The sequence below is a fragment of the Musca autumnalis genome, unplaced genomic scaffold (assembly GCF_047663935.1).
Source record: "Musca autumnalis isolate F117 unplaced genomic scaffold, ASM4766393v1 scaffold_3, whole genome shotgun sequence".
Lineage (NCBI taxonomy): Eukaryota > Metazoa > Arthropoda > Insecta > Diptera > Muscidae > Musca > Musca autumnalis.
In genome coordinates this window covers 230,396,996-230,424,963 of record NW_027411866.1, presented here as the reverse complement: position 1 = coordinate 230,424,963, position 27,968 = coordinate 230,396,996, and the positions used below count along the sequence as shown (strand labels likewise).

General features: G+C 34.4%; 2 protein-coding genes across 5 annotated transcripts in view; one reads left to right on the top strand and one right to left on the bottom strand.

Moving 5' to 3' along the window:
• Nucleotides 1-27,968, top strand: part of goe (endothelin converting enzyme 1) — a 309,104-nt gene that overhangs the window by 175,062 nt on the left and 106,074 nt on the right. The window lies entirely within an intron of this gene.
• On the bottom strand, nucleotides 6,132-8,415 carry LOC141396792 (uncharacterized). The gene is made up of 2 exons (XM_073972449.1): nucleotides 6,385-8,415; nucleotides 6,132-6,313 (listed from the first exon to the last, which is right to left on the bottom strand). Exons 1-2 carry the CDS (start codon nucleotides 6,908-6,910, stop codon nucleotides 6,132-6,134), a joined length of 708 nt encoding a protein of 235 aa, XP_073828550.1. The 5' UTR covers nucleotides 6,911-8,415.

Sequence of the window (27,968 nt, the reverse complement as noted above, 5' to 3'; positions counted from 1 at the left end):
CCTTGTACAACTTCTCTACAAGTGGTGTCTTAGGCACGCCGTTCGGAATCGGCGATAAACAGTAAATAGATAGAAATATTTAATAAAAGAAAAACTATATGCAATAATTTATAAAAACTCGCACTTTTACGCTTCTTCCTAGTTGTAAAATAAAACACATTTTCCTCAAAGTTGAAATCATCAGCGGGAAATCGGCATCTGGAATCAAATGATTATATCTATATATATAAAAGAAAATGATGTTAGTTACAACGCTTATAACTCAAGAACCGCTGAACTGATTTTGACAATTCGCACCAATTCGGAATCGCAAATCGTGAAAATTTGCAAAAATATTTTTGAAATTTTTTGACACATTTCTATGTAGCTTCGTGTTAGGAGTATACCGTGACACTTTTTTTTGCAGTTTTTGGCAAAAATTTTATATGCACCTACTGTCAGGGTCCATTATACTACTCTGTTTTGTCAATTTCTGAAAGTTGTATAGACATTTTTTTATTCACTATCAAATCGATTTTCATTTATTTTTTAAGCGTCTTTTTAGAAAATTAACTGCGAAATCTTTGTTAAAAAGATGAAATCCGATTAAAATGATGAATATGTTAACGCGCAGGAAATGGTTTCCACAGTTTTGAGGAAGAAAGTACAAAATCCACAAAATTGGTGGGTTATTTGAAAAATATAGAGCTCGGAGGTAATTTCATTGGAAATGAGGTTGCGGCATATAGATACATACGACTTATGTCGTATAAAATTTGACCAGTACCAGATATCCATTGATACTGTCTAGGCCCTGTCATGTTACTAAAAAGTGATATCCCCACTGAAAAGGAGTATGAATTCAATCAGATTAGTTCCCGCAGATCTGGAAGGCAAATGCAAATGATCAAATACAAACATATGTATGTATGAATGTATGTATGTATGTATATCGAAAAGATATGCTATTCCCCTGCCAACATTTTTTCAATTTTTGGAAGATTGTTCGCTTAGATTAATCTTCTGTGATTCCCCACGGCGATCATTGGGTGATTGTTTACATTTTTTTCATACATTTTTCAAATGATCGCCGTTGGGAATCACAGAAGACTCTTCTGGAAGAGCAACAGATGATTGTTACTAACATTTTTGATTTTGTTGCATATAATTCTCATATACACTTTCTACAGAACTTTGATATAAATGACACGTATAATATTATGAGTATTGACAAACCACACATGTCCAGGTTTTGCCAAGTTTAACCAAAAGACGACATAGTGACTGAGGAAACAGTACTGAGTACAGTGCCTATAACAAATAACCACAACATAATGGAATAATTAAAAACCATAACAAAGCAGAAAAGAAAAGAAAAGCAGAAAACTAAACAACAAATAAAATAAACAAAAAACAATTGTTCTATTCTTTTTTTAATTTTTCTTTACATGTTGATCTTCTGAAGATCTTCCAGATGATTAATCTGCGATTCTTCCTCGCGATTCGCTTCCCGGACACAGTTACTTTATGTCGGCGATTCGCAGGTTATCATGAGACGCGCTCTTCCGCGATTGAATTGATCTTCCCCGCGAATCGCAGATTATCTTTAGGCGATTAAAAATTTGAAAAAATGTTTGCAGGGTCAAAATTGGAAAGAAACAAAAAAGAAAGTATTAGTCAGCTGTACCCTCAGCATTTGGCCAAAAACAAAAAAGAGGCAAACACAAGTTTAAACAGCGAGTTTAAACCAAGTTTGGAAAAATTTGTTGAAAAATTTGAGAGTTATTCTTCATACGATTTGCAAAGTTTGGACCATATCGATTGCGCCCTTCAGTAGTTATCGTTCAAACCATTTTACAGAGAAATTTGGAACTTTTGTGGGGGAAGTACCCGAAGGAGTGGACCGATATGGGTCAACTTCGAACTTAAACTAAGTTTGGGCAAGGTATTACGAAGTTCAAAATTTGGGTCGGTTGGTCCGTTCGAGAGTTATCGTGCACACCAGCCAGACAGACGGGCGGACGGGCGGACAGGGCTAAATAGACTCCAAACTATCTGAAAGAATTTCGTCCAAACACTCTTGGGGTCTAAAACTATTATTTCGATGAGGCACATTTAGCCTAAAGGCTGAGGGTATAAAAAGCAAGAAATATGAGGTACTGAAGATGTTTTGATTGAATTATGGACAAATATTTTGTATCTGGCGACATATTATGATATGTGATATTGATAAAATTACCGTAGTTGTGCGTGTTTTCCGAGCCATTGCATCTAATTCAGAGATAAACAAGAATAGTGCGCCCCTCTAATTTAAATTAGAATTCTGCATACAAATGCACTCTCCGTGTTCACCTATGATTTAATTCCGGACTTTCGAATTCGGGAGATCACTTTAAACAGAGAAGTCAGAAAGAAAAGCAAACGAAGATGGTTACTTTTATCAAGTATCGGAGTGATCGGATTCCAAAAATCTAACAACTGCGAGACGAAGTGCGCCGGGTCCCCTAGTAATGTTATAAATAGATACATTCATATTTCATATATACATATATGTATGTATATTAACAAGTAAAAAGTATCAGTCGACTTTGCCGACAGAGATATACCCTCAGCCTACGTGAATTGAAACTTTGCCCATCTTCGAACTGAAAATATGATGCAGGCAAATTTTGGACCACATCGGTTGATCAGTTCGAGAGTTATCGTTCACATTTCGGGCTGTTTTCTCAAGAAGTAAGGATTTGCCATTAAAAAAAAAACGTTTACCGTCGTAATTGAGGCAGCGAATGCAAGTTGGTTCAATAAAAATCAAAGAGATGCGAGACCAGGTCTAATGTGAACTTATCCGAAATGTTGTGTGGGAGGTACATGAAGGTGTGGACAAATATAGACCATATTTGAACCTGATATATATCTGGTAGATATATCGGTCACTCGAGAGCAGGTCTAAAGTGAACTTATCCGAAATGTTGTGTGGGAGGTACATGAAGGTGTGGACAAATATAGACCATATTTGAACCTGATATATATCTGGTAGATATATCGGTCACTCCCTTCAAGAGTTATCGTGCGCACAATTTTTCCGAACATTTTTAAAATTTTGTGGGTGAGGTACCTGAAGGAGTAGGCAGATAGGGCTTGTCTTCGAACTGAAACTAAGTTTGAACAAAATATTACGAAGGTCATCCATATGGATTTTTTGCACATTTCAGGCTATTTTCTCATGATATTTTCCCTGATGGGGGGGCAGAAAATACAAGCTGTTACATCAAAAAGCGATTCGAGAGCAGGTCCTTAACTAAACTTATCCGAAATTTTGTGTGGGAGGAGAAATTCAAAGTCAAAATTAAACAAATATGAGTGTTTTAGAGTTTTTCATATGTTCTAACTAATTAAAAAGCGTCAAACCGCAATTAACAAACCATAAAAAATACAAAAGATGAAAATTTTTCTTTTTTTTTTGATTTGTTCAAATTTTTTTTATAAAATTAAATTAAAATTTCAAAATTGAAAAAAATACTCCTTTGGTTTTCATAAAACTCTTATAACTCCTGTAAAAATTCATTTAAAAAAAACCCTTTGTGTGAAAAAAAAAACTATAATTTATATGGGAATCGGTATGGAAAAAACACACATTTTTACCCACGTAATTTCAAAATATTTAAAAAAAGTGTTAAAAGTATATATGTGCTGAAAGAAGACACTCTCGGGCACCATTCTGTTAAAACGGAACTTTGTTCCAAGCGGTTCCCTAAAAGTTCTAGTCCACTAAACTTGGAATTTCACTAAAATTTAGTATCTGAGGAAAAATAAAATAGCTCACTTCGTGTAAACGGTACGGCAAACAAATCTATTTTAAACAAAATTGGTAAATTAAACAAATTTCGATTTTAACGAAAAACATTGACCCCTGTTGTCCAAAAATCGAACAAACACAAAAAATTTAAAAATCTGTCGCTTAAAGACAAAATTTGTATGTATTTAATAAAATATATGAAGATAGGTCCATTCGTTTTTGAGCTATCGTTGGTACCGACTTCAGAAATGCCATTTCGAGAAAAACGCGTTTTAAGTTTCGCCTCTGCACACAAAACAAAACGGGCTCTTCATTTTGAACGCTCATATAACAACCAATTTTGCTCCGATCGACTGGAAATTTTTGCGGCGTACTCTTGAATCAAATTTAAATGGAAGGTGCTTACACCTGGAAAGTTTTTGCGGATTCTGAAACTACAATGTTCATAGATAAGAAACATAAAAAAAACTAAAAATATCGCCGGAGAGCTTTTTAAATAAATAGCAATTCAAGTTGATATTTTTAAGGGCTTTTTAAGTTTTTACGATTTAGCTTGGAAACCGCAAGTGCTATTGAAATAGGACTAAAGTAGATGTCGTAGCTATGAATGATGATGCCAAGTAGGTTGGCGTAGGTGGCCAAATAACGGAGATATCGCAATAGTCGGTAATAAATCCCATTTTTCCATTTCGCGGGTAGCACAGAGAAAAAAGTCTTTTGATGTTGGTGTGTTACCATTGCACCACGGGACCGGAATGGGGAAAAGCCGTATGTGGACAAAAATACAAAGTTTTATTCTTATGCTAATATCTCCGCATTTAGAAGTCCTGTTCCAAAAGGAAAGTCCGTCAATGGATGAGGAAAATAACACATTTACTATGATGCAAAATAGGTTGACGCACATCCCAGCTTTGGTTGGATGCGTTTCAACAATGAAGATATGTTCCCAATTGCTTTATCAAAATTGGTGAAATGCTTGTGATGTTGAAAAATAATCTGGGATATCCCAATTTCGAATTTATGCAATTGTATTTCGATGTCAGATATTTCTGCTTCTGTATGACATATTCCAAGGAGAGAGGTTGATAATGAAACTAACTGAGCTTTAAATTAATACAAAATGTGCATTTGTGGTAAAATATTACAATATTTTAAAAATAATACTTTAATGAAATACACTTCTGCTTCTATTTGGTGTATTAAAGATTAATCAAGAAGAGCAGCAAAGCTTTCAGTCAGTCCCAAGTAGATGTCGGCAGTAGACAAATATAAAATTACATATTTTTATTAATTGTCGCGTTTAGAGTTAAGCTTGATGATCGGAATTTTTTTGCAAGTGAAAAAGGAAAGCCATGGACTTGAACCCACACAGTCACCAAATTACGTTCCTGGTTTCGCTGTTGGTTAAGCAGCTCTTCAATGGCTTCTCTGTCCTAGAACTTTTCGTTTTTCAAATGTAAATACATTTCAACGGCCAAATATCCGTTAATGTATAAAAACACATTTGCATTTGAAAAACGAAAAGTTCTAGGACAGAGAAGCCATTCGACAGTCGATACGTCTGAAGAGCTGCTTAACCAGCAGCGAAACCAGGATATGATTGGAAAGCATTTGGAAAATGTTACACAATTTGGTCTATTCTATTGATTATATTGAAATCGTGGTGAAGTATGACATTATATGGTCGGCCCCGTCCGACTTTGCGACTTTGATCCTAACCATACTGGTTTGGTCTTCTATCACGCTGTGGTATTAGAATATCTGTATATCTTAGAAATGAAAGGTAAAGAACTAGCTATATTTGACTTTGAACATATCGGTTTTGTTGAACATTTAAAAAGATTTTCGACTGATAAAACAATTTTCCGGTTTTCGTATATACTCCCGAAATTATATCCTTATATTAAATAATTTCTCCCTCTTCTTTTTCAGGTAAGCCCTTTCATGATGATCGTAAACTATAAAATTCATAAAATGAATGAATTTGGTAAGTCTATAGATGTAAGAAGTAAAACGTCTTCGAGCATAGTGGGATTATGGTCAGGATAATGCTAGCTTCTATTACCTTCAGATGACTGTCTGAAAATGTCATTTGTTTAAAGGATCGATTGGTAAGGAAATCCTGAAGGCTGTTTTTTTTTATAGATTTCATGTGAAACGTAAAATCCTGCACACTTAAGGATGTCTCTTTGATTAAAACATTTTTTATTCGCTAACATATTTACAAATATTTATATTCGTACTAAAAAAGAAATCTAAAACAATTATGTACAAAAGCGTTCAAATAAAACAATAACTAACAAAAATGAACTTAAACACCTAAAAATCACATCAACAGCTCAGCATTGCTAAACGCCTATTTAGTGATAGGGGGCAAATAATCGCTGATGGCGGATTTTTCCGATGCGCTTGGGGCAATGGGTTGATATTTGTAAGCACCATCGGGAGTAAGACCATCCAAAGCACCAACAACGGAAGTAATAGGGGCAACACCTTCATCAGAGAATTCGTTGGTGCCTCCCAATTTGTCGTATTCGTCTAAAGGGAAAGGAAAAGAGAAAATTAGTTTTAGTAGGAACTCTACAAGAAGGTGCAGACATTAAACTTACTTTGAATTTCTCTTTGGGCAGCCTCAGCCTCCTCAGGAGTCTTGTATTTAATGAAGAATACTTCAGGCTTGCTGGCCTCAGTTGGTGCTGGAGTGGCAATATCACCGGCATTCAATTCGCTCTCCTTCTTGCTGAGTACATAGATGACAGTCTTCTCTTCTTGTGGAGCATATTCGGCAGAGTATTTAACATTGGCATTATCGGAAGCTGGTGCCTTGATGAAGACAACACGATAGGTCTTTTGTGGGCGGCCCAACACCAAATGTTTTTGTTTAGTTTGACCCTCATTGTCTTCGGGAGCCGAAACCAAATAGAATTGTTTGCGTACAATGGGTGCTGGTGTGGTGCTGGCAGGGGGTAAATATTTTTCACCACCCTGGTAGCCACTGGTGGGAATTGAAACACTTGGTTGAGGTTGATATACTACGGGAGCTGGTTGTTGGGCTTGATATCCATAGCCACCGAATTGTGGAGCAGCTGATGCAACAGCCACCAAGCTAAGGGCAATTAAGGCAAAGGTTCTCATTGTGATATTCTTACGTAACGCCGACACGCACTATTTATTTTTTTTTTTTTGAATGTCTTTATTCCTGAACTGTTTCGATTGCACTGTGTCTTCTGCCAAACGATGCATAAGTATTTATTCGAATGCGAATTTTTTTTGACATCCAACTAATTTTAATGCAAATCTAGATCTGTCCAAGTTTGGCCGTATATTTTTTCTAATACCGATTCTATTGTGACGGCATTGTTTTGGGTTGACAATTTTGTTTTTTCGTTTTTTTTTGAGTAGTTTTTTGGTTTTGCTTTTGCTTTTGCTTTATTTGGCAGCTTTAAGTATTTGTTGTTGGGGCCCATCAAACTGATTCACTTCATTTGAATACAACTCAATTTGGTTTAAGGGTGAGATGTGTGAGTGAGTCAATTTGTTGCCGAAAATGTTTTTGTTTTCACTTTTGGAAGGGGTTAATAGCGTCCGATTTGTTTTTGCATATCGTGTTTCTTTATAACACCGATGAAAGATCGGCTTAAAAATGTATGAAAATTTTAAAAGTCATTAAACTATAATCACTTTTTTCTCAATTTGTGTTATATGCCGCCGTTTTTGATTAGTTGTCACGCTTGTCTACAAATCAAATAGTTTGGGAATTTTGTTGATGAGACAATGTCGAGTTAAAAAAAAAACTAATAAATATTATAATTGCATGGTTTAAAATTTGTTATACAATTTCTAAAGTTCTAAATAAAATAGTACAAATAAAATTATAAACAATTAAAGATCACTAAAAAAACGGTGAGGTCTTATGTATTTCCGTATATGAATCATCACGAGATTTGTGGTTTTTAAGTTTTTGGCATTCCACATTGAAAATAGGTATAGTGTTTGGAAATTGTGTGATTGTTTCTGCATATCTGGAAAACTTGGCGAAATTGAATAAACAATTGTGGCCCATACAACCATATTTCTACTTAGGGACATTCACACTAGCCACTCCCAATGGAAGTTATGTCCTATTACTCTATGTAAACACTGATTGATTGACTGATTTTAATTTATTTTTAATTATTTTAGTCATATTTATTAAAAAAAATTAAAAATTCAATTAGATTTCAGTTTTCTTAAAATCCACGATTGTTGCCCTAAATGTCCTCTGAAAATATTCTGTAAAAAATCCACGATTGTTGCCCTAAAAGTCCTCTGAAAATATTCTTTAAAAAATCCACGATTGTTGCCCTAAAAGTCCTCTGAAAATATTCTGTAAAAAAATCCACGATTGTTGCCCTAAAAGTCCTCTGAAAATATTCTGTAAAAAAATCCACGATTGTTGCCCTAAAAGTCCTCTGAAAATATTCTTTAAAAAATCCACGATTGTTGCCCTAAAAGTCCTCTGAAAATATTCTGTAAAAAATCCACGATTGTTGCCCTAAAAGTCCTCTGAAAATATTCTTTAAAAAATCCACGATTGTTGCCCTAAAAGTCCTCTGAAAATATTCTGTAAAAAATCCACGATTGTTGCCCTAAAAGTCCTCTGAAAATATTCTTTAAAAAAATCCACGATTGTGGCCCTAAAAGTTTTCTGAAAATATTCTTTAAAAAATCCACGATTGTTGTCCTAAAAGTCCTCTGAAAATATTCTTTAAAAAATCCACGATTGTTGCCCAAAAAGTCTTCAGAAAATATTTTTACAAAATCCACGATTGTTGACCTAAAAGTCCTCTGAAAACATTCTTTAAAAAAATCCACGATTATTGTCATAAACGTCTTTGTAAATATTCTTTAAAAAATCCACGATTATTGCCTAAAAAGTCCTCTGAAAATATTCTTTAAAAATCCACGATTATTGCCTAAAACGTCATTGGAAATATTTAAAAAAAAAAATCCACGATTATTGCCTAAAAAGTCCTCTGAAAGTATTCTTTAAAAAATCCACGATTATTGCCTAAAACGTCTTTGGAAATATTCTTTAAAAAATCCACGATTATTGCCTAAAAAGTCCTCTGAAAATATTCTTTAAAAAATCCACGATTATTGCCTAAAACGTCTTTGGAAATATTCTTTAAAAAATCCACAATTGTTGCCTAAAAGTCCTCTAAAATATTCTTTAAAAAATCCACGATTATTGCCTAAAAAGTCTTTGGAAATATTTAAAAAAAAATCCACGATTTTTGCCCGAAAAGTCCTCTGAAAATATTCTTAAAAAAATGCACGATTATTGCCTAAAAAGTCATCTGAAAATATTCTTTAAAAAATCCACGATTATTGCCTTAAAAGTCCTCTGAAATATTCTTTAAAAAATTCACGATTATTGCATTAAACGTCTTTGGAAATATTCTTTAAAAAATTCACGATGATTGCCTAAAAAGTCCTCTGAAAATATTCTTTAAAAATCCACGATTATTGTCTTAAACCTCTTTGGAAATATTCTCAAAAAATCCACGATTATTGCCTAAAAAGTCCTCTGAAAATATTCTTTAAAAAATCCACGATTGTTGCCTAAAAAGTCCTCTGAAAATATTCTTTAAAAAATCCACGATTATTGCCTAAAAAGTCGTCTGAAAATATTCTTTAAAAAATCCATGATTATTGCCTAAAAAGTCCTCTGAAAATATTCTTTAAAAAATCCACGATTGTTGCCCTAAAAGTCCTCTGAAAATATTACTTAAAAATCCACGATTGTTGCCTAAAAAGTCCTCTGAAAATATTCTTTAAAAAATCCACGATTATTGCCTAAAAAGTCGTCTGAAAATATTCTTTAAAAAATCCACGATTATTGCCTAAAAAGTCCTCTGAAAATATTCTTTAAAAAATCCACGATTGTTGCCCTAAAAGTCCTCTGAAAATATTACTTAAAAAATCCACGATTGTTGCCCTAAAAGTCCTCTGAAAATATTCTTGAAAAAATCCACGATTATTGCCTAAAACGTCTTTGGAAATATTCTTGAAAAAATCCACGATTATTGCCTAAAACGTCTTTGGAAATATTCTTCAAAAAATCCACGATTATTGCCTAAAACGTCTTTGGAAATATTCTTGAAAAAATCCACGATTATTGCCTAAAAAGTCCTCTGAAATATTCTTTAAAAAATCCACGATTGTTGCCCTAAAAGTCATCTGAAAATATTCTTAAAAAATGCACGATTATTGCCCAAAAAATCCGCGGTTATTGCCTAAAAAGTCCTCTGAAATATTCTTTAAAAAATCCACGATTGTTGCCCTAAAAGTCATCTGAAAATATTCTTAAAAAATGCACGATTATTGCCCAAAAAATCCGCGGTTATTGCCTAAAAAGTCCTCTGAAATATTCTTTAAAAAATCTACGATTGATTCTGAAAATATTCTTTAAAAAATCCACGATTGTTGCCCTAAAAGTCCTCTGAAAATATTCTTTAAAAAATCTACGATTGTTGCCCAAAAAGTCCTCTGAAAATATTATTTAAAAAATCCACGATTGTTGCCTTAAAAGTCCTCCGAAAATATTCTTTAAAAAAATGCACGATTATTGCCTAAAAAGTCATCTGAAAATATTATTTAAAAAATCCACGACTATTGCCTAAAACGTCTTTGGAAATATTCCTTAAAAAATCCACCACGATTATTGCCCTAAAAGTCCTCTGAAAATATTCCTTAAAAAATCCACGATTATTGCCTAAAAAGTCCTCTGAAAATATTCTTTAAAAAATCCACGATTATTGCCTAAAAAGTCCTCTGAAAATATTCTTTAAAAAATCCACGATTATTGCCTAAAAAGTCCTCTGAAAATATTCTTTAAAAAATCCACGATTGTTGCCCTAAAAGTCCTCCGAAAATATTACTTAAAAAATCCACGATTGTTGCCCTAAAAGACCTCTGAAAATATTCTTTAAAAAATCCACGATTGTTAACTTTTGGGGATGGCAGAGAATACTAGTTTCGTCCAACGCCACTTGGACTCATCAGTTCTCTTAGTTCTTTGTATTTAAACAAAGAACCCTTCCCCAATTTTATGACGACTCGAGCTCAAGAATAAGTGTGACTGATGAATTCGTTTAAATGCGAATTCAACCGAAAACACCTAAAAACTCTCGTAGCCGCATATTTAAACCAAATTAACTACTCCCACTATCATGTGTCTCCACATTGCAGAGAATGCACATAACTATTTTGATAGTTGTCGAAAAATTACTACAACCAATCGTCCACGGTGCTCTGTGTCTATTTTTAGATTCACTTTTTGTTGAGATATTTGTTTTACTTACTGTTTGTATGTAGTCAAGCTTAATCTCATATTTGTTTCAAATTTAAAAAACAACAAGTTTAATGTGGGATGATGTTAAAGCACCGTGGACGATTGGTTGTTGTAATTTTTCGACAACTATCAAAACAGTTATGTGCATTCTCTGCAATGTGGAGACACATGACAGTGGGAGTAGTTAATTTGGTTTACATATGCGGCTACGAGAGTTTTTAGGTGTTTTCGGTTGAATTCGCATTTAAACGAATTCATCAGTCACACTTATTCTTGAGCTCGAGTCGTCATAAAATTGGGGAAGGGTTCTTTGTTTAAATACAAAGAACTAAGGGAACTGATGAGTCCAAGTGGCGTTGGACGAAACTAGTATTCTCTGCCATCCCCAAAAGTAATCAATTTTAACTACATCCCACTTTAAACTTGTTGTTTTTTAAATTTGAAAACAACAAATATGAGATTAAGCTTGACTACATACAAAAAGTAAGTAAAACAAACATCTCAACAAAACTGCCAAAGTGAATCCACGATTGTTGCCCTAAAAGTCCTCTGAAAATATTCTTTAAAAAATCCACGATTGTTGCCCTAAAAGTCCTCTGAAAATATTCTTTAAAAAATCCACGATTGTTGCCCTAAAAGTCCTCTGAAAATATTCTTTAAAAAATCCACGATTGTTGCCCTAAAAGTCCTCTGAAAATATTCTTTAAAAAATCCACGATTGTTGCCCTAAAAGTCCTCTGAAAATATTCTGTAAAAAAATCCACGATTGTTGCCCTAAAAGTCCTCTGAAAATATTCTTTAAAAAATCCACGATTGTTGCCCTAAAAGTCCTCTGAAAATATTCTTTAAAAAATCCACGATTGTTGCCCTAAAAGTCCTCTGAAAATATTCTTTAAAAATCCACGATTATGCCCAAAAAGTCCTCTGAAAATATTCTTTAAAAAATCCACGATTGTTGCCCTAAAAGTCCTCCGAAAATATTTTTAAAAAATCCACGATTATTGCCTAAAAAGTCCTCTGAAATATTCTTTAAAAAATCCACGATTATTGCCTTAAACGTCTTTGGAAATATTCTCAAAAAATCCACGATTATTGCCTAAAAGTCTTCTGAAATATTCTTTAAAAAATCCACGATTATTTGCCTAAAACGTCTTTGGAAATATTCTTTAAAAAATCCACGATTATTTGCCTAAAACGTCGTTGGAAATATTTTTTAAAAAATCCACGATTATTTGCCTAAAACGTCTTTGGAAATATTCTTTAAAAAAATGCACGATTATGGCCTAAAACGTCATCTGAAAATATTCTTAAAAAAATCCACGATTATTGCCTAAAAGTCTTCTGAAATATTCTTTAAAAAATCCACGATTATTTGCCTAAAACGTCTTTGGAAATATTCTTTAAAAAATCCACGATTATTTGCCTAAAACGTCTTTGGAAATATTTTTTAAAAAATCCACGATTATTTGCCTAAAACGTCTTTGGAAATATTCTTTAAAAAAATGCACGATTATGGCCTAAAACGTCATCTGAAAATATTCTTAAAAAAATACACGATTATTGCCCAAAACGTTTTGGAAATATTCTCTAAAAATCCGCGATTATTGTCTAAAAAGTCATCTGAAAATATTCTTTAAAAAATCCACGATTATTGCCTAAAAAGTCCTCTGAAAATATTCTTTAAAAAATCCACGATTATTGCCTAAAAAGTCCTCTGAAAATATTCTTTAAAAATCCACCATTATTGCCTAAAAAGTCCTCTGAAAATATTCTTTAAAAATCCACGATTATTGCCTAAAACGTCTTTGGAAATATTCTTGAAAAAAATCCACGATTGTTGCCCTAAAAGTCCTCCGAAAATATTTTTTAAAAAATCCACGATTGTTGCACTAAAAGTCCTCCGAAAATATTCTTTAAAAAATCCACGATTGTTGCCCTAAAAGTCCTCTGAAAATATTCTTTAAAAATCCACGATTATTATTAAAAACTCATCTGAAAATATTCTTTAAAAATGCACAATTATTGCCTAAAACGTCTTTGGAAATATTCTTTAAAAAATCCACGATTATTGCCTAAAAAGTCCTCTGAAAATATTCTTTAAAAAATCCACGATTATTGCCTAAAAAGTCCTCTGAAAATATTCTTTAAAAATCCACCATTATTGCCTAAAAAGTCCTCTGAAAATATTCTTTAAAAATCCACGATTATTGCCTAAAACGTCTTTGGAAATATTTTGAAAAAATCCATGATTGTTGCCCTAAAAGTCCTCCGAAAATATTTTTTAAAAAATCCACGATTGTTGCACTAAAAGTCCTCCGAAAATATTCTTTAAAAAATCCACGATTGTTGCCCTAAAAGTCCTCTGAAAATATTCTTTAAAAATCCACGATTATTATTAAAAACTCATCTGAAAATATTCTTTAAAAATGCACAATTATTGCCTAAAACGTCTTTGGAAATATTCTTTAAAAAATCCACGATTATTGCCTAAAAAGTCCTCTGAAAATATTCTTTAAAAAATCCACGATTATTGGCTAAAAAGTCCTCTGAAAATATTCTTTAAAATCCACGATTATTGCCTAAAACGTCTTTGGAAATATTTTGAAAAAATCCATGATTGTTGCCCTAAAAGTCCTCCGAAAATATTTTTTAAAAAATCCACGATTGTTGCACTAAAAGTCCTCCGAAAATATTCTTTAAAAAATCCACGATTGTTGCCCTAAAAGTCCTCTGAAAATATTCTTTAAAAATCCACGATTATTATTAAAAACTCATCTGAAAATATTCTTTAAAAATGCACAATTATTGCCTAAAACGTCTTTGGAAATATTCTTTAAAAAATCCACGATTATTGCCTAAAAAGTCCTCTGAAAATATTCTTTAAAAAATCCACGATTATTGGCTAAAAAGTCCTCTGAAAATATTCTTTAAAATCCACGATTATTGCCTAAAACGTCTTTGGAAATATTTTGAAAAAATCCATGATTGTTGCCCTAAAAGTCCTCCGAAAATATTTTTTAAAAAATCCACGATTGTTGCACTAAAAGTCCTCCGAAAATATTCTTTAAAAAATCCACGATTGTTGCCCTAAAAGTCCTCTGAAAGTATTCTTTAAAAAATTCACGATTATTGCATTAAACGTCTTTGGAAATATTCTTTAAAAAATCCACGATTATTGCCTAAAAAGTCCTCTGAAAATATTCTTTAAAAATCCACCATTATTGCCTAAAAAGTCCTCTGAAAATATTCTTTAAAAATCCACGATTATTGCCTAAAACGTCTTTGGAAATATTTTGAAAAAATCCATGATTGTTGCCCTAAAAGTCCTCCGAAAATATTTTTTAAAAAATCCACGATTGTTGCACTAAAAGTCCTCCGAAAATATTCTTTAAAAAATCCACGATTGTTGCCCTAAAAGTCCTCTGAAAATATTCTTTAAAAATCCACGATTATTATTAAAAACTCATCTGAAAATATTCTTTAAAAATGCACAATTATTGCCTAAAACGTCTTTGGAAATATTCTTTAAAAAATCCACGATTATTGCCTAAAAAGTCCTCTGAAAATATTCTTTAAAAAATCCACGATTATTGGCTAAAAAGTCCTCTGAAAATATTCTTTAAAATCCACCATTATTGCCTAAAAAGTCCTCTGAAAATATTCTTTAAAAATCCACGATTATTGCCTAAAACGTCTTTGGAAATATTCTTGAAAAAATCCACGATTGTTGCCCTAAAAGTCCTCCGAAAATATTTTTTAAAAAATCCACGATTGTTGCACTAAAAGTCCTCCGAAAATATTCTTTAAAAAATCCACGATTATTGCCTAAAAAGTCCTCTGAAAATATTATTTAAGAAATCCACGACTACGACTTTAAACGTCTTTGGAAATATTCTTAAAAAATAAAAAATCCACGATGAGACAATAAAAATTTCGATTTTGTAATATTTTTAAGTGGCCATAACCCCTTAACAGCGGTTAGCAGAGCTAGTCAAAAATTGTTTTCTTTTTTTTTTTTTGGGAATGACCCTGCAATAAGGACGCTTATTTATACCACAGCTCCTTTTCAGAAAATTATGCCAGGACAACCATTGGAAAGCTTATCGAGATAGCTATCTCCTGATCTAAAAAAATTTTCAAAAAAAATATTGCCCGATGTCACGATATTTGCCGTTTTTGGGTGACCCTGCAATAAGGATACTTACTCAGCTCACTTTAGGAAAATTGTGCTAGGGCAACATGGGTATCGTTGGAAAGCTCATCGAGATAGCTATCTCCTGAGCTAATAAAATATCTAAAAAAAATATTGCCCGATGTCGCCATTATGGGGGTGACACTGCCATTAGGACACTTATTTTGACCGCCAGACCCACTTTAGCAGATTCTCCTTCGACCTTCATAAAGGTATCAGTTACTTCTTCTACTGATCGTCTTATGATGTCTATGTCATCAGCATAAGCAAGTAACATGTGACTATTGGTGTAGATCGTGCCATTTCTTTTGACATTTGCATCTCGTATTACCTTTTCCAGCAAAATGTTGAATAGGTCACACGAAAAGCTGTCTCCTTGTCTGAAGCCTCTTTTGGTACTGAACTGTTGGGAGAGGTTCTTTCCAATTTTAACTGATGACCTAGTGTCAGTTAAAGTCATCTTACAAAGCCGGATGAGCTTTGCGGGGATACTAAATTCAGACATTGCATGGAATACCTTTGATCGGAGGGGACTGTCGAAAGCTGCTTTATAATCGGCAAAAATGTGATATGTGTCATTCTGCATCTCTGGGGTCTTTTCAAGGATTTGCCGCAGGGTAAATATCTGGTCAATTGTGGACTTGCCAAGTCTAAGCCACATTGGTATGGTCCAATTATTTCGTTGACCATTGGCTTTAGTCGTTCGCACAATATCCACTATCTTATAGGCAATAGGGAGAAGACTTATGCCCCTATAGTTGGAGCATACGGTTTTATCTCCTTTCTTGTAGACGGGACACAGGATGCTTAGGTTCCAATCGTCGGGTACGCGTTCTTCCTGCCAGATGGTGCTAACTAGCTGATGCATACACCTTATCAGCACGTCGCCTTCGGTTTTAAACTGCTCGGCTGGTAGGCCATCGGCTCCTGCTGCCTTATTATTCTTCAGCCGGTTTATTGCTGTCTTTACCTCATCTTGGCCGGGTGGTATACATTCAGTACCATCTTCTGGGATTGGATCTGTGGTATCTTCGTCGACTTCGCTACTATTGGATACCAACAGTTTGGAAAAATGCTCTTTCCATATCCTTAGCACACTATCTGTATCAGTTACCAGATTACCTTGCTGATCTCTACAGGAGGATGTGCCAGTTCCAAAGCCATCAGTTTGATGTTTCATTCTTTGGTAGAATTATCGGACTTCATTCTGTTTCCTGTACATCTCGATTTGTTCACACTCCCGATTTTCCATCTCTCTCTTTTTCTTGCGGAAAAGACGTTTCTCTTCTCTCCTTTTCTCCCGATATCTCTCCCGTGCGCTAGGCGTTGCTACTGATTGTAAAGTAGCTTTATATGTCGCATTTTTTTCTTCGGTAGCAGCACGACACTCCTGGTCATACCATGAATTCCTTTGTGGTGATCTTTGGCACCCAAGTGTGGATTTTGCGGCTGTTTGCATGGAGTGGGCAATATTTTGCCATTGTGTTGTTATGTTATCGGCACAAGGAGTGCTCTCATTAAGCAATTGGGCTAGTTGAGTGGAGTATGCTGTGGCTATCTGTTGTGTTTGCAGCCTATTGATGTCCAACTTTCGCGTTGTGTCTGTTCGTGCTTTACTTGCAACGCTTATACGGGTACGTACCTTTGCTGCAACAAGGTAGTGGTCCGAATCAATGTTTGCGCCTTGGAACGATCGTACATCCAACACGCTCGATGAATGTCTTCCATCTATCACAACATGATCAATTCGATTACTTGTTCTTTGATCTGGAGACAGCCAGGTGCCCTTATGAATATCGAGATGATTAAATCTGGTACTGCTAACTACCATGTTTCTTGCAGCTGCAAAGTCTATCAGCCTCATACCATTGTCAAATGTTTCACTGTGGAGACTGAATTTCTCGACTGTTGGGCCAAAGATATTATCCTTTCCAATTTTGGCATTAAAATCGCCTAGAATAATTTTAATGTCATGGGCAGGGCAACGGTCATATGTTTCTTTTAAGCGCTCGTAAAATATATCTTTGGTCTGTTCGTCCTTTTCTTCAGTGGGAGCGTGAGCGCTAAAGGTCATTAGCTAATCAAAAACAAACAAAAAATTAAATCACTGTGGGAAAATACGTCTAAGCCTTAAATGGCAATAGTTCAGATCCAACAAACATGTGTTTCCTCCCTGAGAAAGAAGACATCAAAATTTAAATGTTCGCCATGTTAAGACCACACACATTGAGCAGCTAAAGGCTATATCTCACCATATGCTTTTTCACATGTATGTTGTCACTAATACTAATATACAGACCAGCTGATGTCATACCCCACCATACCATTGCTATCGAAAACGATATCGTTTTCGAACGTTTCTCGATAGTTTTGCGGATATTTGTCCGAGAACGACACACCAGAATGGCAGAAAAACCTTCGATTTCGAATATCGGCAATAATATTATTAGCGAATGAATGACGATAGTTTTTACGATAGTGACGAAAAACATTTTTTGTGGTGTTTCTTGATGTTGTCCGTTTTTATTTCTGTACCTATGTACCTATTGATAAACATTGCTGTCTTGCGTTTGGCAACCTACCCATATGTTGCCTTTATCAACCCTTATTGTTTATATTAAACGTAGCATTTATATCGTAATTATTTGAAAAAAGCAAATGGGAATTTTATACAAACAACATAAAATTATTTTTTGTAAACAAAAAAAAAAAAAAAAAAAATCAAAGTAAAAAAATTTTTCTCGAAACAATTTTTTCTGTGAGGAAAAAACATTCACTAAATGTTCGAAAATGATATCGTTTTCGAAATTTTGACGAACAAAAGAACAACATGCTTGTGTACACACGAAAAACATTTGCAAAACATTCGACATGGATAGTCGTTTTCGAAAGTTGTGCCGAACATTCGAATAATATCAGCAACTGGTATGGGGGTATTTGGTAACCTATATTATACATAGCATTTTTATCGAAATTATTTTAAACATTCAAACGGGAATTTTACAAACAAACAACCTACAATTATTTTTTGAAACAAAAAAATTTCCTAAGTAAAAAATGTTTCTGGAAACAATTTTTCTTGTGAAGAAAACCCCTTCGCCAAATGTTCAAAAATGTTATCGTTGTCAAACTTTTGGCGAACAAAAGAAACACACGAGAAAAAACATTTGCCAAACGTTCGAAAATGATATCGTTTTCGGAACTTGTAGCAAACATTCGAAAAATATCAGCAACTGGTATGGTGGGTACACATATCTACTAAATGTCATTAGCAAACACAAAATGAATAAAATCATTGTGGGAAAATACGTTTACGCCTTAAATGGCAATAGTTCAGAGCCAACAAAACATGCGTTTCCTCCCTGAAAAAGAAGACAACAAAATTTAAATTTTCGCCTATGTTAAGACCGCACACGTTGGCCAGCCAAACAACAGTCAGTCGGTCAATCAGTCAGCCGATTAATTTCACGCATCAAAAATTTGCATAATTTCCATTCAATCAGCAAGCTGTTTTTATTTTGTTTTCATTTGGTGACAAAATGTTAGCAAATGTTTGGAGATGCACAAGTTTATCGTCAAACTGATTGTTGATGTGAATTCTAGATTAAATTTTGTATAGATGTGACATTGTTCTTAACATAAAGAGACTATTTAAATATATTATAAAAATACAATATACAATACAATATAATTTAAAGAAAAAAGCTAAAAAAGGTAATTAAAGAGTGAAAATAGATCAGGAAGTTCTAAATGTTGATGATTTTAAATTTAGACATTATAGAGCAACATTTGTTACTTAAATATGCACTACATTTTTAGGTAATTTTGGTATGTAGATCCGACAAATCAAGAATGGGATATATTGTTAGATATTCTAATTTTTTTATTATTTGTTACTTTGTTTTTATTTATTTTTAATGACGACCGACGATCGCGGTTATTTGTAATACCATTCAGGTTATTCACATATGTATGTATAATTTTTTGAAAATGACATATTCTTAACTCCCTCAACCTCTTGTTGGATGTTACATCACCTTAACTAGTTCATCATTCAAATGTGACAAAATGTAACCATAATAAACACCTTGGTTGGTATTTAACGATGCCCCACCGCCACGATACAACCTCATAAAAAGAAATACAAATGCTAAATGATTTTCCAATCATCACCTCGTGATTAATGTTAGGCCATAAAAACGACCAATATACATATATACATACGAGTATATGTACATTTATGTATGCTTATTTTAATAGAGACATAAAATCGACAGCAAACAAAACCCATCTTTAACTTTGATATAAGTCATTAAAATGACTAAAAAATATAAAATAATAATTAAAAATGATCTACAACAAAAACTGGAAAAAAGGTCATTTTAAGGTATCGACTACTAATATTTAGTCATAAAAATAAAAAAGCAGATCATAGCGAAATACCGGTAAAACTATAAAAATAAATAAAATAATAAAAAAACGAAGTCAACATAAAAATGAACGGTTTATGTCAAATTGCTGACGACAATCGTTTAGGACAAACAATTTTATAAATTGAAATAAAAATTAATTTAAAAAAATGGGCTAGGTATTTTCCTCAAGATCAATGATATGCAGCATTTAAAACGTTCAAGGCCAATGCAGATCATTACTTCTATAAATTAATCTTGATATTTTTCTGCATTTTCTTGGAAATTAAGTTATTCACTAGAATAATACCAGATGGGCGAATCCCGCATGAATATATGTATGTATGTAAAATAAAAACTTCAGATGAAATCGGAATTTTAGATGAGAGAACCCAGTTTGGTTGATACAAGTTCTCTCACTTCAAATACGCTCAATGTTCCACTGATTTATTTAGAGTCTAAATTTTAGACTCATTCTATATTTGGTCCTCTTTATAAGTGGGGTGTGTGCCAAAACTGTGAGTGGTCAATCCATATCGGTTCACTTCTTGGGGCACTTCTCTCACAAATGTTCTTTCTATTACACTGTACAACACAAAAAATAATTACAAGATAATTCGACCAGATTATGAAAGAGGACAGAAAAAAAGAAGACACGTGTATCGGCGTTTTAAAAGTTTACGTCGGGAAGTAACCTAAATAGGCGTGGCAAGTTCCGCCCATTTCTACAGGTTTTGAAATATTCGACATCAGATTCCTTGGAATCCTTGCATTTTGGGTATAAAGTGTCTTTGGCAATATTGCTGACAACAATGCGGGGTAACTTTTTATGAAAAAAAAATTAACCCTCATGCGAGTCACTAAAGAGGTCTTTTTGGTCCCTTTTTTCAAAAACTTTTAAAAACTCCTTTAAAATGTGATCGTATCAGATCAATATATTCTACAAAATTATTTGTCATAAAATTTTACTGTAGGTCCCCGAATACACCAAAACTCTAAATTGTACCTAAACGCCAGGAATCTGCCAAAAGTAAAATCACATTATCTGAGTTTATTAAGTTTTGTACCACAAAACTTCATTCTAGATAGAAGACGTCAAAGACAAAAATAATCTCCATCAAATTTCAATATAAGTCACCGAATAAATTAAATATGTATTTGCAATATATATCAAGAAAATATGTACATCAAATTTGCAAACAAAACACCCAAATATTTGTTGAATAAATTTGTTTTGTTCTTTATTCGAGTTGATGCATGAAAGTAACATGAAATTTAGTTTTAGACGAAAGGTGTTAAAAGAAGAAATATTCTACACAAAATTTCATTGTAAGTCCTAGAACTCAGATATCTAGCTGAGTAAAATACTTTGTTAAGAAAATGACGTTACAAAATTAGATATTATAGGTAGAAATTATTTGTTAAAATTTAAGACTCTTAATTAAAATGTATGCCATACTGAGCCAAAATCTCCTCAAATACCTTACTTTTTTGGGATTGTGTCAAAAGAAGAAATGTTCCAAATCAAATTTCATTATGAGTCTCTAAACAAAAGAAATTTGTAGCTATAATATTTAACGTCTCCAGAAGCTTTCTCTTTTTATATATGATTTAGGACCATATTCTACCGTTTTTATTCACATTTTCGTTATCTGCAGTCACAAAATATATTTTATTGAGGTCTTTTGATAATAAATTCTTTCAGAAGATTATGTGTGCTCGATCCAAGCAGTTATTGAAATATCTATGGTGAATATATATATATATATATATATATATATATATATATATATATATATATAGAAAAAATATTGATAACCCAGATCGGACTTTGAAAAATTACGTATTTTAGTACTATAAACTCAAATAACGTCATCGGGATAAGTCATAGGTTCCTGATTTTGTATGTGAAAATACGGAGATAGTCTACGGCTATTGCCCAGTGAATATGTCTGACATACGAGTCCTAACATCCATGGTTTTGGCATGGTCCTAAATACTCTAATGATGGCAGCTATTCCTGCTCTGATAAAATTGTCTGATTTAACCCTTGAAATCGAACTAACTAGCCATATCCTAAATAACTTTGTTATGATCATTCATGATACACACATGTATGTCAGTTCCTAGGATTAATTCAGTAAATTTTATCAGAGCAGGAGTAGCTGCCATCATTAGACTATTTAGGACCATGCCAAAACCATGGATGTTAGGACTTGTATGTCGGATATATTCACTGGACAATAGCCGTAGACTATCCCCGCATTTTCACATACAATATCAGGAACCTATGACTCATCCCGATGACGTTATTTTACTTTATAGTACTGTCTTTGACGTCTTCTATACAGAATGAACTTTTGTGGGACAAAACTTAATAAACTCAGATAAAGTACAACATTAACCCTAAAACGTGATTTTACTTTTGGCAGATTCCTTGCGTTTAGGTACAATTTAGAGTTTTGGTGTATTCGGGGACCTATAGTAAAATTTTATGACAAATGATTTTGTAGAATATTTTGATCTGATACGATCACATTTTAAAGACACTTTATACCTAAAATGCAAGGATTCGAAGGAATCTGATGTCATATATTTCAGAACCTGTAGAAATGGGCGGAACTTGCCATGCCTATTTACGTTACTTCACGACGTAAACATTCAAAACGCCGATACACGTGTCTTCTTTCTTTCGGTCCTCTTTCATAATCTGTGCGGGGTTTCTTGTAATTTTTAAAAAATCGATTTTTTTGTACCGTGTTATTATTGTTATTGTTTAACAATAGCCGTCTTCCATCTCACTCGGTTTGGAGCTATATATGTATCTATGTAAGTGGATCCCATGTCAATCCGATAGATCTTATTTTGGCCTCTGTGTAACGTCTCTAGGTTTTCATTGGTCTTCCAACCCTTCTTCATTCTTGGTTGAACGGATTACAGCGTATAGCTTGTTTAGCTATACTGTTGTCATCATGGCGTAGAACATGTCCAATCCATTGACATTTACGTTTTCGGATTAAGGATCCCACATCCACCTGATTTGCTTGGCGTAAGAGCTCTGCGTTGGTTATTATATGCGGCCAAAATATACGTAGAATCCGGCGAAGGCAGCGATTAATGAAAATTTGTAGTACATCCATACAGCAAGAAAGAATTGACATTGGATTCGAATATACAGAGCTCTTTGTTCGTATGCTTATGCTTTTGTTTTGCCAAATTGGTGCCAGCATTCCAAATGCTTCTATAGTTGTGTCCCTTTACTTACCTGAAGTTACCATTTTTACAATTTGTTATCATTTTTATACCCTCGGCCTTTAGGCTAGAAAGGGTATATTCACTTTAATACGATTTTGTCCAAACTTAATCTAAATTCGAAGATGGGCCATATCGATGCACTCCCTCGGGTACCTCCCCCACAAAAGTTCAAAATTTATCTGTAAAATGCTGTGAACGATAGCTCTTTAAGGGCGCAATTGATTCGATCCAAACTTTGCACATCGTATTATTCCTTCAAGATATAGATCGAGTTCAAATAGTGTATCGGTCCACACCTTCGGGTACCTCCCACACAAAATTCGGATAAAGTGAATTTTAAAAGCACCTCTCGGATCGGGTTGAATTTTTTCAGTAGGTTGTCCTTGCGGCTCTCTTTACGACGGTACAATTTTTTTCTTGCGCAAGCCCACACTTCTTGAGTATTAGCCCAAACTCCGCAGGGAGTTTCTGATTGGTCCAGACTTTGCACATCGTATTATTTCATCCAGTCATGTATCAGGTGGGAATATGAACTATATCGGTCCACTCCTTCGGGTACCTCCCACACAAAATTCGGAAAAATTGAAGTTGAAGAGCTCCTCTCGCATCATTTTGATTCTTTTTTCAATAGGTTGTTCTAGCGGCCTCATTTACAACGGTACAATATTTTCGGGAGTAAGTCAATACTTTCTGAGGTAATGGCCCAAAAGCTCCAAAACCCTGTCGGCATATATGGCTATTGTGCAAGATAACTTTAAAACTTTTTCAATTTTTTTTCCAAACTGTTTTGTGTTTTTGGTCAGTGGCTGAGGGTATATCTCCGTCAGCACATCTGATACTTCCTTACTTGGTAACTTGCAAAGCGTTCCTTAACCCCAAAAAGTGGTAAAACTGGGAGCAATTTTTAAGAATAGGGAGAGGAGAGAACAGATATGCCTTTCTCTTCTACCATAGGCTACCAGACAAATTTCTGATTTTTCGACATTTGTTTGAAGATTATTTGACAATGAAGAAAAAAATGAATAAAAAGGGAAGAAAAAAGCGAACGCTAACAAAACAAAATTAATTAACAAAACAAATCTTAAAAACTGTGAAATTAAAGAAGAAAAGTGAATTTTTATGTTTCTTTTTGACATTGCTACCGGATCTACCATTTTTCCGTTCCTTTACTTTTCAGGTAAAACTGGTCATGAGAGAGCAATTTTGACAGCTTTCTCTTTTATCACTTTTACCATTAAAAAAAGTAAAGGATTATAGCTTATATCTTTGATAATTTTTGCTTCCACATTTACTTTTGTGCCACCATCCGGGTCCACCAAGCTTCCCAAATAACATAATTGTTCTACTGAGGCATAGCTTTGACCTCCTCCGTGTAACTTTTGTTGGGTGTTAGTCTTAATACTCATGTATGTAAGGAGATGTGTGACAGATTGTTTGACAGTAGGAAAATGTCATCTGCATTGGTCAAATAATTGAAAAATGTACCATCAATTCGCATTGTATACCTTTCCGATAAAACTGAGTTGCAGATAGTGCGTCCTCGATAACAAGCAGAAATAAGATAAGCGATAGAATGCAACTTTGTCTTACCCTACTCACAGCTTGAAATGGTTGAGCCAATTTTCCTTTATGCAAAACGTAGCAGTTTGCGTCATTTGGCTTTCTTTTATGAGGTTTATAAGCTCAACTAGCCTAATTGCTTAATGCAAGCACTCCTTGTCCCGATAACATAACAACACAATGGCAAAATATTGCCCACTCCATGCAAACAGCCGCAAAATCCATACTTGATTCCAGAGACCTCCACAAAGGAATTCATGGTATGACCAGGAGTGTCATGCTGCTCCGAAGAGAGAAATGCGGCATATAGAGCTACTTTACAATCAGTAGCAACGCGTAGCGCACTAGAGAGATATCGGGAGAAAAGGAAAGAAGAGAAACGTCTTTTCCACAAGAAAAAGAGAGAAATGTAAGAGCGGGAGTGTGAACAAATCGAGATGTACAGGAGCCAGAATGAATTCCGAAAATTCTACCAAGGAGTGAAACATCAAACAGATGGCTTTGGTACAGGCACATCCTCCTGTAGAGACCAGCAAGGTAATCTGGTAACAGATACATATAGCGTGCTCAGGATATGGAAGGAACATTTCTCCAATCTGCTGGTATCCAATAGTAGCGACGACGATGATACCACAGATCCAATCCCAAAAGATGGTATAGAATGTATACCCTCCGACCAAGATGAGGTAAAAACAGCAATCAACCGGCTGAAGAATAATAAAGCAGCAGGAGCCGATGGCTTTCCAGCCGAGCTGTTTAAAACCGGAGGCGACGCGCTGATAAGGTGTATGCATCAGATAGTTAGCACCATCTGGCAGGAAGAACGCGTACCCGACGATTGGAACCTGAGTATCCTGTGTCTCGTCCACAAGAAAGGAGATAAGACTGTATGCTCCAACTATAGGGGAATAAGTCTTCTCCCTATTGCCTATAACATAGTGTCAGGGATATTGTGCGAACTACTAAAGCCCATCAGCTTGTTTAGTTTGTCACCGTAGAATTTTTAGACTTTCGGGTCATTGCGTCAGTACGAATGCACATCATCTTATTGTTGTAAATAGGACAACAAGGACTACCTCGGCAACAATGTCAAAACGATGTTCGGCAGCCGCTGGCCGAAACACTTTTTGTTTCGGTTCAATCTGGTACGAAAGAACTCGCTGCAGTGGCATTCGCATATGAGTCATTTTAGTTGGTGTAGGCAAAATATTTGAACTTTTATCTGAGAGGCCAGGATTGGATACACATACATAGTCAATATCCGAACTAGGTTTGAAAGTAACATTACAATGTGAAAAGTTTGTACCAAAACGTTTACATCCTGTCGAGAGTTATCATGCATATAATTTTAGTAAATATTTTGATAATTTGTGGAGGATGTGTTTTTGGATCAAACTGGTTGCTCCCATATAGAGTTAGGGTCTGTACTTTTTAAATACATTTTTAAACTATGTGGGGGAGATACCCGAATTAGTAAACCGACTTATTCGAACATAATCTATATTTGGTTGAATGAAACAAGTATCGCCGAAACATACTTTGGTTACAAAACCATTATATCAATGAGGCACATTTTTGATAGTATTAAAGTGTTTGTACTCTCGTTAGCCTACAAGTTGAGGGAATTATTTTTCAGCTTTATGTTATACCTCATACCTATGTTATACCTCATACCTATATACACATATATATTAGACCGGGGCGATTTGAAAACCTTAATGGGCCCTTCGCGTTTCTGATTCCTGGGGTTGAACTGAGCAAAAAAGTCTACTGGACCATATATCTACCGTGAAAATCGAGCCTCCCGATTTTGACTTTAAGTTTTTTATTGACGTTTTTTGGATATTTTGGCATATAACAGCCAAACCATTGAGATTTTCGATCCAACACAAAGACAAACATTGTAGCCAAGACAGTAATTGAAAACTCTCTAATACATCGCAAAAGCATTGGAACGCTGCTTCAGACAGTTTTGGCCTTAAGAATATGCAAACTTTTCGGATAATGTCGATAAATGACATTGTGCTACAAAATTTGACCCGAAAAATATTCAAGTGTTCTGATGCAAAATTATATCGTGTTGGGATCCATGGGCAACGACAATGCCTTTATTTCGTTTGGGTCACTTCGTTTAATTTTTTGTAACGGTAAAGTAGTGAAAATCTGGGTTTCTTACAACGAAGTGACCCAAACGAAATAAAGGCATAGTCGTTGTCCATGGATCCCAACACGATATAATTTTGCATCAGAACACTTGAATATTTTTCGGGTCAAATTTTGTAGCACAATGTCATTTTTAGAAATTCCGTTGACACTAACAAATTGTTTTTAATGGTAAGTCCAACCAAACAAGTAAAAAAGTATCAGTCGGCTTTGCCGACAGAGATATACCCTCTGCCTGTGTATATTGAAGCATTTTTTCCCAAAAAACGTATGTATTTAGGGGGTTTTAAAAATGTTGGGCGTTTGGACCGACAAAAATGTTGATTAGGATTAAAGATCAAAAGTTTTACCGAGGAGATACTAAAAATAATGGATCTCCAGCCACTACATATGGTGCCATAGGGGGTTTTTACACACTTCGGGCTGTTTGCTCAAGAAGTATGGACTTGCCTCTGAAAAAAACTTTTACCATCGTAATTGAGGCAGCGAATGCAATTAGCTTCAACAAAAATCAAAGCGATTCTACATCAGGTCTTAAAGTGAACATATCCGAAATTTTGTGTGGGAGGTACCGGATGGAGTGTAAAAATATAGTCCATATTTGAAACTGATCTATATCTGGTAGATATATTAGGATGTGTAAAGTATGGACCAATTCGGCAACTCCCTTCAAGAGTTACCGTACGAACAATTTGTCCGAAAATTTTTGAATTTTTGTGGGGTAGGTACCTGAAGGAGTGGACCGATATGGCTTATCATCGAGCTTAAACTATGTTTGGACAGAATATTACTAAGGCCAAATTTTGGATCGAATCGGCAGATCCGTTCGAGAGTTATCTTGCGCTCCAACCACCCCACACGGTGTCATAGGGTTTTTGTGTAACTTTCAGGTTATTTTCTCAGGAAGTATGGACTTACCCCTGATAAAACTTGTACTGTCGTATGGGGGGCAGTAAATACAAGTTGCTAAAACAAAAATCAAAGTAATTCGAGAGATGGCTCTAAACTGAACTTTTCCTGTATTTTGTGTGGGAGGTACCCGGAGGAGTGAACCGATTGAGTCCATATTGAAATGTTATCTAAGTCTGGTGCACATTTCACGATGGGCAAAGTATGGACCAAATCGGTTACTCGCTTCAAGAGTTATCTTGCGCACAAATTTTCGGAACATTTTCGAACTTTTGTGGGGGAGGTACCGGAAGGAGTGGACCGATATAGCCCATCTTCGAACTTAAACTAAGTTTGGACAAAATATTACGAAAGCCAAATTTTGGATCG

What these genes read in the sequence shown, in the direction of transcription:
- LOC141396792 (XM_073972449.1), bottom strand. Translation starts at nt 6,910, where the DNA reads ATGAGAACCTTTGCCTTAATTGCCCTTAGCTTGGTGGCTGTTGCATCA. An exon ending in TGCCCAAAGAGAAATTCAAA is followed by an intron (nt 6,314 to 6,384) that starts GTAAGTTTAATG and finishes CTTTCCCTTTAG; the next exon opens with ACGAATACGACAAATTGGGA.